Source organism: Bombina bombina, chromosome 7 (genome assembly GCF_027579735.1).
Source record: "Bombina bombina isolate aBomBom1 chromosome 7, aBomBom1.pri, whole genome shotgun sequence".
NCBI lineage: Eukaryota > Metazoa > Chordata > Amphibia > Anura > Bombinatoridae > Bombina > Bombina bombina.
In genome coordinates, this window is record NC_069505.1 from 293,136,689 (window position 1) to 293,149,072 (window position 12,384).

At 34.5% G+C, this 12,384-nt stretch overlaps 1 protein-coding gene across 1 annotated transcript in view; it reads right to left on the minus strand.

Annotated features, from left to right (window-relative positions):
* TASOR (transcription activation suppressor) overlaps window positions 1–6,926 on the minus strand; it is a gene marked incomplete in the record, with an annotated part of 188,224 nt that extends 181,298 nt beyond the window's left edge. Inside the window, 3 exon segments of the mRNA XM_053720850.1 lie at window positions 3,372–3,464; window positions 4,337–4,479; window positions 6,454–6,926. Coding sequence (XP_053576825.1) covers window positions 3,372–3,464; window positions 4,337–4,479; window positions 6,454–6,748 — 531 coding nt within the window.
* Between the last annotated feature and the right edge of the window lie 5,458 nt (window positions 6,927–12,384).

Below are 12,384 nucleotides of genomic sequence, written 5' to 3' on the forward strand. Positions count from 1 at the left end.
GGATGACATCACTTAAAGGAACCTTCATTCAGTCGTCGGCCGTCGTTTGAAGAGGATGCTCCGCGTCGGATGTCTTGAAGATGGACCCGCACCGCATGGATGAAGATGCCGTCTGGATGAAGACTTCTGCCCGTCTGGAGGACCACTTCTGCCCGGTTGGATGAAGACTTCTCCCGGATTCGTTGAGGACTTCGGCCCGGTTGGGTGAAGACGTCTCACGGTAGGGTGATCTTCAAGGGGTTAGTATTAGGTTTTTGTAGGGGGGATTTGTAAAAGAGCTGATTACTTTGGGGCAATGCCCCGCAAAAGGCCCTTTTAAGGGCCATTTGTAATTTAGTGTAAGGTAGGGCTTTTTTTATTTTGGGGGGCTTTATTATTTTGTTAGGGGGATTAGATTAGGTGTAATTAGTTTAAAAATCTTGTAATTAGTTTCTGTAATTTAGCGTTTGTTTTTTGTACTTTAGATAATTTTATTTAATTGTAATTGTATTTCATTTATTTAATAATTGTGTAGTGTTAGGTGTAATTGTAACTTAGGTTTTATTTTACAGGTAATTTTTTATTTATTTTAACTAGGAAGTTATTAAATAGTTAATAACTATTCTACCTAGTTAAAATAAATACAAAGTTGCCTGTAAAATAAACCCTAAGATAGTTACAATGTAACTATTAGTTATATTGTAGCTAGCTTAGGGTTTATTTTATAGGTATTTAGTTTTAAATAGGAATAATTTAGTTAATTGTAGTAATTTTATTTAGATTTATTTTAATTATATTTAAGTTAGGGGGGTTAGGGTAAGACTTAGGTTTTGGGGTTAATAACTTGATTAGTGGCGGCGACGTTGGGGCGGAAGATTAGGGGTTAATAAATGTAGGTAGGTGGCGGCGATATTAGGGACGGCAGATTAGGGGTTAATAATATTTAACTAACGTTTGCGAGACAGGAGTGCAGCGGTTTAGGGGTTAATATATTTATTATAGTGGCGGCGATGTACGGTTCGGCAGATTAGGGGTTAAAAAAAAGATTTTAGTGTTTGCAATGTGGGGGAGCCTCGGTTTAGGGGTTAATGGGTAGTTTATGGGTGTTAGTGTACGTTTTAGCACTTTAGTTAAGAGTTTTATGCTACGGCGTTGTAGTGTAAAACTCTTAACTACTGACTTTTAAATGCGGTACCAGGCTTGACAGGAGAGGGTCTACCGCTCACTTTTGGTCAGACTCTTAATACCGGCGCTATGCAAGTCCCATTGAAAATATAGGATATGCAATTGACGTAAGTGGATTTGCAGTATTTCCGAGTCTGGCCAAAAAAAGTGAGCGGTGAGCCTGTCATTTCAAGACTCGTAATACCAGCGGCCGTTAAAAAGCAGCATTGGTACCGGCCAACGCTGCTTTTTAAGCCTAACGCAAGACTCGTAATCTAGCCGATATTTTCTTTAATTCCATACCCCTTCCCTCAAACATTTTTATTAATCCTCATTTATCCAGCCTTAATTCAACCTTATTTTATTTCTGTAACGTTTAAGGTGTATAAAAGCAAGTGATAATAGTTAATAAAAAGTTTTCAAAAGCATTGAGAGAAAGTCTGATTGCACACCTGAGCAAAACTATCAAGGAATTGTAATTGGAGCACACTGAGTGTTCTACTACTGCTTTGCACTTGCCTCTAAAATTTTACATGGCAATTTATAAATGTATCTGGCTCATAAAAAATGATTTAAATGCTTTAACCAACAACGTGCAATATCAGATTTGTGGATTGTGTGGGCCAAACACTAAGTAACCATACCATAAGTTATCAAGTGAACTCTGCTTGTAATTTAGCAGATGAATTGCAGTATCAGTGAGGATACTAGGTGATCTTGGTGTAGATGTTATTTCTAATTTCTACCCAAGTATTAAAATACATGTTCTGCACAGTAATAGCTCACAGGTCACAGGCTATAGTACAGCACCTACACCCTGTGAACGTAAGGGGATATAAAAATCTTATTTTAATACACACATATACTTTATAGTTGGAATTTTCACTATTGCTCATCTTTAACTTTGAGTCCATAACTTTTCTCCTCCAACCAGTAAACCTGAGTAATATTATTCCACTTGTGTATCTATGTTTAATAATCCAGTCCAAAAAGCAATATTAAGTGTAATTGTTGGTAGTCCACCATAAGGGTAAAAAAAAAGATCCCCTCTTTCTCCTACTACCTGTTATCCACAATGCACATTCATACCACATTAACATGGGCAGGATTGCGAACGGTTAGCAAGAATCCTTTTGTTTGGTCAGGGCAGGAAAATCAGTGTAAAGAAAATAATGCTGAAATTCAAAGCTGCATTATTTATTTTTAAAAGGACTTCCTGGTTTTGAGGCTATATTTTCATACAGATTCCATTTTGAATATAATGTCCGTTAACCCCTAAAGCAAGCAGAGTGTTGTACAGCTGCAAGCTCTCGGAACCTTAGGTTAAAACAGTGGAGGTTACTCCTTTGTTATATCAAAACTAGTATTTCAGGTACACTGTAGATCCAATTTTATCCCCACTCAAACTGAAGCCATCAGCAAGAGTAAAAAGGAAAAATGTATATTAGTGTTATATGGCAAAAGATGAACATATTTAAATCTCTTTCATTCAGCTGTAAAAAAAAAAAAAAAGGAAGAAGTTCATATTGTGTCACTGAAATCATTTAATTGATTTCTTCATTGCTGGTTGATTAAAAATGGATTTCCATGCAATAGCCAAAGAAGCAAAGAAGAGGATATAAGGAAGGAGAAAAAAAAAAAAGGAAGTAATTCAGTAAGATATTCACTTCCAAAGACAAGGTGATGTTTGAATTTTACACCACAAACAGCATTGTACTTTTATACTTGTCCAAATTAGATTGTCCTTTGAACTATTTCTCTTTAATCAAAAGGTCACCCTCTTTTCTAAAATGTTAGATAAAATACTTTAGTGACGTTTATTATTTTCTTCTTCCTTTGTAGTGTTCGTTCTGCCAGGATAGTTAGTCATATATGGAACTTGCAACAGCAAATAAAAATTCACTTAGACATGGTTGATAATGAATTTATGAAACATGCTTCACTGTACTATTTCTTCATGTATGTAAGTTATAAAGATACATTACTAGTATGCAGTTCCAAAAGTTCAAAAGGTAAACAACTTTTAAAAATTAGACCACATACTAAAGATATTTAATCTTCAATAATGTATCTCTGGTTAAGTAAAAAAAAAGATATTTGTGCTTGATAGCACACCTTCGTAAATGTTTAAGGTACAAGTTTGTTTTGGGTTTTTAACCTTATATGTAGACAGTAATGAAGTGTTTATTTAAGCATGTATTAAAAAAAAAAAAAAAGCCTTGCCTTACCTGATCGTTATCAACCAAGAGAAATGCATAAGACTCGACAAGTTCTTTATCTGGTCGACCGTCAAATTTCAACTGCCTTCGTTTTTCAATAAACTACAGAAAGATACATAGTATCAGAGGATTTTATGGCAAAGGAAAGGGGTGGGGTATGCCGATTACTGATAAATTCCAATCCCTTCTAATTTACTTCTGGCTCTTACTAAGCTATAGGCAAAATTATGAACGTGTTCCTATAGTCCCTTCTATTAGAGCAAAGTTTAAAAATGTCTCTACCTTGCCTGTTTTAGGCATACAGCCTGGGTAAAGCAATGCTTAGTTAACAGTAGTATTGTCAAGGTTTATGGCCAAAGTAAATAAGTTTCATCTTTTCATCTTCAGATGAATGCAGCATGTAGAGCTATCAGCTTATGCATGAACAAAGTTGTCAGCTACTTTGAGTACTTTTTTTTTTACTTATCTTAAAATATGGAACCTGATAAAATGCAACCAAATATAAGGAGGAATACAACACATACTAATAGGGGAAAGAATTAAGTAATTGCAAACATGGTTATCTCATGCTGAAATATTTAAAATAGCAATAAAATTCATACTACTATATTTAGCAACTTTAAAGTGAATGGATGAAAATGCACTTCTAACCATTAAAGATTTGATTACACGTATTATGCCCATTTGTAAATTGAGAATCAAAAGTTTGGCCTCCTGTAGTAATACTTTCCGGACTTCTCTCTTTTCCACATAGCTCCACTTATGCTAATAAAATGCCAATAGCGCCTTGTTACTAACATTGTGTGTTTTTACTTGCTGAATATGAAGATTAAAATAAATATATATATATATAATATATCTCTTCTTCATAAGAAGATAACATCCTGGCTGATGTTACAAAATGTTTAAGAGGTATCTGAAATCAAATTATGGTCCAAATTGTCAGTTCCACTGAATTCTTCCTATTCACTAACCTCTTTCTCCATGAATTCATTATGAACGAGTCGGGCAGATTTGTAAGTGAAATGTGTCACAGAGTTTGAATCCAAGTATGACGAATGTAGAATTTTCAAAATTTCGTCAAACTCCCGAGAGCCAGAACAAACTGTCTGAAGCACTAAAAATAAGGAAAAAAAGTTACTAAAAACTAATTCTGATATGTGCAATGTTTAAAATAGAGGCAACGTCTGGTTTACTATTTGTTTCTATGAAATAACACAATTGCACACAAAGTACAAAAGGAATGACACTATTTATACAAAATGTTTTATTTTCCCTTCATATACCACGTTTATTAGAGCTGTAAGAATTATCAACAGGAAGATACATTTAATTCCATGTAATGGTTGAATACAAAATTCAAAAATGGTGCATATATGAATAAATTATAAAACTTCATTTCAGTCAAGCACCAAAATTCGATATTTACTGAACATGCCAGTATGCGAACAAGGTCTTCTGCCAAAGGAAACATTGGAATATATCATTTATAGGCATCAACTACTTGTTTTCAGATGTTTAGGGTTTTCAGGAAAGAAATGAAATTTTCTTGATTTAAAGATGGCTTCAATATATACACATAGACCAGTCGACTCAAGCGTGTTGGATTCCAGTTCTGCATGGGAGGGCCTCACAGAAAAGCTGCAACTCAAATGTTTTCTAATAGGTACTCATTAAACAAATATAGGATATATAGGATTTCTAATAACTATTTTATTTCTCCACATCCTGTACTTAATTTACGTTAATATATATATTTTTATAAATAAAAAAACATTGTATAAACAATGTTTGTAACAATCTGGATAACATGAGAGTGTGAGAGTAAGGGGACATGCATTTAATTAATTAAAACCTCTTAAGGCCTTAAGAAAAAGAAGTATTCATAAGACCACAGTAAACGCATATTCCCAATAAGACATATCCCACGAGGTACAAATGGATATAATTTACATAAAGCCCAGTGATCTTGATAACATCTTTTACCTACGATTAGGAGTCCCTTGTTTATTATATTAACGACCATTAACCAGATAAAATTACAAAAGACTATACCTTGTGAGGCATAAACATACATAATTAGTTACATTTGAGAACAAGTGTTATTACAAGAGTCACTGGGGATTCATAACAATCCTACTTTTAATTTTTTTTCTTACAATTTATACCTTTTAAAAATCAATGCTGTCAAGCAAGTATTTTTGTTTGTTTTTTTAAAAATATAGTATTTCAAAATACGTATCCTTTAAATAAAAGCAATTACAATATGTATGTAAAACCGTGTCAGGAAAAAAACTGTGGTGCCATTTCTTATCTAATATTGTTAACTGTGTGGAATTCCTTAGAGATCATTCTAATAGAACCACCAAATGCAGATAATATTACAATGAGATGGTATGACTGCTCATTTTCTCATGTTGCTTTCAGATTATTTTATAAAATATACTAATATGGTAATTCAACATGATCAAATTAAAAAAAAATTCGACTTAATTTTATATATTATTTCAATATGAAACACTAGTAAAAGCCACATTACACCTAAGAATGAATTATTTTCCAAATAAAGAAAATGAGGACATGCATGAAAAAATGTATAGATATAGCATGATTTGAATAGTGCCAATTTTATTATGGTCACTGACAGGTCAACCTAATTATATATTTTTTAAGCTACCTGCTTGCAGAGATAAAACTAATATATAATGTTATTCAAAAATATTATTGTATGAGGTCAGATAATACAGAGTTTGACTATATCAAGAGAGGAACATGTGACTCAATTTTGGTCAAGTATTTGATGAGTCACCGCGCGCGGGCGTTGCCAAAAAAAAAAAAAACTCCCTACAGAGTGCGTTGCTCTGATGGCGAATTATGTACGCGGTACACGCTCAAACTGTGCCCACATGTACGCCACGCCATCGTAAGCAACGAATTTTCCCTCACGGAGTTAATCAATATTAACTCTAGATAAGGCTCAATGTCTACCATTCGACAATACCAAATTTGTGCTCAGCTTGACAGAAAAAGAATAAAACATTAATCTGAATTGTGCAACCGCAATTTGTGTATAGAAGTAGAGGATGACAACCTTTCTTATCCCTGTTTTTTCTTGGAATCTGAAAACGTTTTCTAGGAGGTTCATCCATCTGCCTCACAGCAGTCCCCGCGCTGTTTTCGTATTTGACTTGCTCGCTACTGTTATTTCTGCTCCTGAAACCTCTATCGCCCAAATTCTGAACGTCCATGGATGCCTGTTCGCCATTTTGTGCAGCTCTGTCTCCTGTAGTTGCAGCCACGCTGCCCACTCTCCCCTCCATGTTCAGAGATGATTTCTCGTCCTTCATTGTTTCACTGTTGCCCTTCTCAGAGCTGCTAGTCGCCATTTTAAGTATAGTCTCTTCTTTATTTTGTTTTATCTTGTGTTTGTTCGTTGGTTTTCTTCCACAAAGACGAGGGTGTGTAAAACAAGTTTCTCAGTATATTCTATGACGGCGCTTCATGACTTCCCTTTGCGGCGCCATCTCACAACTCTTCCTTCAAGTCTATAGCTAGCTAAAGCCTAACTCCTCCTGCTCCACCCATAGTGGGTGTGGTTAACTCCCCATAACCAATCAGAGAGCGGTGCCACAAAAATCAGGCTGGTACGGTCGCCATTTTCTACGCTCAGTTGAGTCACTGGACATGTTGTGGTGTGGAAAGAGCTCGGTTTGTTTTATTTGTAATAGACGTCATTTATGTGATTATGGGTGTTTATTGTTATTCGCGGTTTAAAACACGGTGTTTTATTTGCGCTTATACCGTTTTTGACTAGTTTATTTTCGTTGTTGCTAACATCAGTTTCTATCACCTCAAAAAACGTCTTCATGTCGTGGTTTCACTGCAAGCGGTTACAGTCTGTGGGGGAAGTGTGGAAAATATTTATTTTCTTGTGTTTACGCGTTAACAAACAACTCCTGGTACAGAGGTTTCATAGGAAACCACTTTAATAGCTTAAGTAAAATTGCGTTTTTCTTTAATGAATAGAAATAGGATACGTATGTTAGATAAAAAAAATGATATATTCTTAGTTTCTGTTCCCTTTTTTGTTCTCACTTCTGATTACATTTAAATTTGAAATCGTGCTTAAAAAACATGTTTTTTTGGTTTAAAATAATGACGCCTAGATCCGTTAAATACCCGTTTTTGTGAAATGCATTGCTTGTAATTAAAAAAAAAAAAAAAATTAAACAAAACAGCAACTCCATTGCTTTTGCCTTCATTTGAATAGTATATATTTCTATACATATTCTAAGATAGCTGGAAACATCCACTAGTCCTGGACTAGTAAACCTAGAGAGAAAGTTGTCCTTTTCCTATATTTAGGGCTAGATTTATCAATTTGTAGATTGAAAAGGACTCCATATTTAGCTTTGCACAAGCATTCCCTCCACTGCTCTTGTGCAATCAATTGCATGAGAGCAGGGTTTGTCAATCATCTGGAGAGGGTTTAGGCAGCAGTGGTTTAAATGGCTGCTTCATAAATATATGCTGCAGGCTCACATGGGGAGTCTAATATGGTCATTTGACTTGTTAAATAGACTCGTTAAAGTGACAAGGTTAAAATTAAACTTTTATGATTCAGATAGAGCATGCTGTTTTAAGAGATGTTCCAATTTACTTATATTATCAAAGGTTGCACAATTTTTATATACACAGATTCTGAAGCAAAAGCTTCTACTGAGCATGTGCACAAGTTCACTGTATACTAGTCTGTGATTGGCTGATGGCTGTCACATGACCAGAGGGCTGGCAAATGGGGGGGGGGGACAAATTTGTCAGAACAAAAAAATCTGCTTATTTGAAATGTATAGTAAATACTATTGCATTGTGTTTTTATTATGCACTTGTTTAAGTTTTTTTTCTTTTAGTCTTTTTACATGTACTCGGTAGATGCTGTGACTAAAGTGTTACAGAGCAACACTGCATATTAGAAGCATGAAATGTCATATATTCTGAAAGCTATTTACTTTAAGCTTATTGTCATGGTAGTATATTTCTTATGTAATTTATTTTGGTCTTGTTTAAAGAATACCTTTTTGGTTCTGCTTGACCTTCCTTCAGCCTCTCTCTCTGCTATGATTTACATATGTCCACCTACTCCTGTAGTGCTTTTTTCTTTCTCTGGTATATTTTTTTTCTTTCATCTTTAACCCCTTCCCACCATTAGGACAGCATGGAACGTTTTAAAAGTTTTCCTGTCCTGAAACCATAGCCTCTTACTATATGGGATTGTGGACTGGGGGGCGTGCATCGCATCATTGGCACTCCCCCAGGCCCGATCCCATCATTGAAATTAGTTTCCGTTTTTACTCATTTGTTTACATCGGGACTTTGTTCTGATGTAGACAAATGAGTCCTGGCAGGAAGGTGTTATTCCTGCTAAGAATGTTCTTTTGAATTTCAGTGCCACCTCTATAATGATAACTGAAAGCCTTTCCTCCTGATCTGTTCCATCCCTTCTAATGTGACTGACTCATTGGAATTTTTTCCAGTATTGTTTTGACAACTTAAAATGGCAGACAAGCGTCTTTTGATTCTTCTTTAACTCTGACAATTTCTCTGCTTTAAGTGCTCTGAACATTAAGGAAAGCCTATACCTCCTAAGGTTTGATTACTTTTATGTTAAACATAATTCCTTGTCCATGCAATTGTGATGGCTAATGTTTATCAAGCAATCCATTCAATTTGTCCTGCTACATTGATTGTAAATTGTCCCAGTAACCTGTCTGCATGTCTTTCAGTCCACATTTGCTTAGTTTAATTGTATGCTGTTACTTTATTACTGTAAACAAGTTAAACCGTTTTATTATTGTTCATTAATTGCAGTTGGTCAAATATGCCACAAATGTAGTTTTGGACTAAAGAGGGAGGTAGTAACTTGTGATTTAATAGTGATATGTAGTCTGTCAAGTCCATTGCATTGCAAGGAATCCTAAACTAGAAAAACATTTTCCAAGCTATGTCTTTAGATGTACATCTGGGTTAAATTTATTTTTGTGTAGTTTGAGCAAAAGCAGTGAAATTTAGTAAATCCTTATGGTTTGCCTCTAAAGAAAGTGGCACTGCCCCCCCCCCCCCCCCCCCCAACTATTCACATTTGTGTTTTGTGCAGAGAAACCCTGGTAATCCAATAGACCTAGTGCTACAGTCTGTGGGCTGTCTATAGGCTGTCTCTAAATTAAGCCTCCTCTTTATATAAATTCTTCTTTATTATTAAGGACAAGCAATTAGACAAAATTTAGTATAGATACAAAACTTCAAACATGAATAATGTCGTCATTGATTAACAATAACTAAGTCAGGTTGTAAACATCTTCATCAACATTATATGATACTGATAAGGGAGTATAATATCTAGATACTAACGTTAAACATATTCTCTTCAAAATACATTTATGTTATATAACAATATATTTCACATTGACCTTATAAAAGGATTTTTTATTATATTTATTTTTTTCGGTAAAGAACGAAGAAACCTCTGAATTCAAGATATTAGTTTCTTAGTGAGGTCCAAAAAGGCACAACAAGCCTCCTCACTCTTTCTTAAAAGGGAGAATGGAGCACAATATCTAACCTGCTTCCAGAATAGGTTAACAACAATAAAACAAAGTAAACCGTTGATGAGTTGCTGTCCCAATCATCAGTGTTAGCGATAGAATCATTTTTTATATGTGCTTGTTTGCTGCATTTTCATTCTGCATATGTGTTTTGGAATACAGATATCTACGTTTTGCTTCTGAACTTTCTTGATCAAGCAGGGAAGAGGAATCCTACCATTTCCATATCAAGCTAATTGGGAGTCAGTTTGGAATGCTTTTGCTTTTTCAACCACTAATATTTGGTTCAGGTATTAATTAAAATAGCATAAGGAATATATATATATATATATATATATTTGATCTTGAATGCTAGTTTCTGTTATTAATAACGCCAAATTATTTTTTCAAATGCTTTAATATACTTAAATATAATGCTATTATAATAATGGGGTCTGGAGGGCGTGCCTAGCGTCATAGGGATGTCCCCCTGACCCGATCCCATCATTAAAATCTCGCAATTGCATGCACGATTACATGATTTCAATTTGTTTATATCGGAACGTTGTTCCGATGTAGACAAATTAGTCCTGTCATGAAAAGGTTAAATTGGTTGAATGTTTTCTAGTGTAGGAAACAAACATTTCAGTTTTTTCTCTACATGGAAATACGGTTGTTCATAAACACCCCCTCCTAAACCTATAAGTAAAGATGTAAATCACATGAACAAGTCTCACATAAAATATATCAAGATGCATAGCTAAACACAAAATAGATTAAGTTATGAAAATATCACATGAGCCGTCTTCAATTCAGGACAAATAAAACTGTCTGTAGGTCATAGCATACACTGGTACAAAGCCTAAACACAAAATGGATTATTCTAAAGCCATCATCTAAGAATCAAGTTGTTTTATATTGTCCCCAAACTAATACACATAAATAAAAGCAGCCCATTGGGCTACAACATAGTTAACATATTCAATTACTTGTTTTAAATATCATACATTTTACAATGCTTGATGATGTGTTGTATTGATTCTGCAACCCATTGTAAATTAATATGAAAATAATTAGAGCTCATAGAAAATATGCTTGTGTATTGAAGGAGGGAATACTCCAGATTGTTACAATGCAGTTATCTGCTCTGGCATGCAATGCATGAACAGACAGTGGAGATAGACTGAGCAGCAGATACCATAACTGGGTTCATACCAGAGCCTGAAATGGCACCACTGCTATTGTTTAAATCATCTCCTCCAAAATGCAACTTCTTGTCAGAGACTGCAGCTATTAAGTAGCAACCACCCAACACAGAAGAGCTCATCAAATGTGCAAAGTTACTAAGCTTGAAAGTATAACTTAAAACATTCCCTTTCAAAGCAACATTGTAGAAGAACTATGCCTAGAAATAACAATGGTAAAGTTTTGAAGTTAACCTCCTAATTGCAAGATCTTCTTTACATGCCCAAGAAAAAAAGAACAAGGAACTGGTAACAAAACAGCTGGGTCTGGTAAGGAATTCAACTTGCAAGAGATGCTACCTACAATTAAATATGCTAGATACATTTTCAAGACTAACACAATTCTGAAAAAAATCTGGTAAAGAAGAAAGAACTGCTGCCCAGAAATTTGTTTTCACAAGCTTCTAAACTAAAATAAAAATATTAACCAAGTAAATTAATATATTGACTATTCTACTAATCTGTCATCAGAATGATCAATGGAAGTATAATAAAGGCTTCATATGTGCATAAGCTATCAAAAACTATACAATGGATTAGATAATAAAAATAAAATCTACTCCTTCCGAATCACTGTGTGGTGTGCATTGCATGGGTTTTTACATTCAAACCATTCCAATCCATTCAAAAGTCCATATAACATCCCTCACATACTTTTTCAGTGCGTTAGTGGCATAACAATACTTGTATAGCTTACATGGGGACAGTTTGGCACTTAGTATTCTAATACATTAGAAAATGCTTTTCCAGCAGAGGTCTTGAAAGCTTTATAGATTTTTTCAAATTCAACTATCTTGAAACCCCATTTTAGTTTTATGCACCCCTCAATATTTTAGGTTTTGTGTTTTGCTTTATAGGTTTTATAAAATGTTGGCAATATTGCAGAAATCATGCTTAAAGGAACAGTATACACCAAATGTCATATAACTCCATGTAATGGACACTACTGTAAAGAAGACTATGCACAAATACTGATATAAAAGTCCAGTATGTAACATTTTATTAGCAAAATGAGCAGACCCTCCCCTACATATAAAAATACTCTTTACACAAACAGGAGCAAGCTGGAGTCTGTAGACATCAATATACATCTAAAACTTGGGGGTTTGGTTACAAATCTGAAAATCAGTACAATGTTGTTTAAAAATAAGCAAAGATATAATAAAAGGTTTTTACAAAAAACCTTGTATGGGCTAT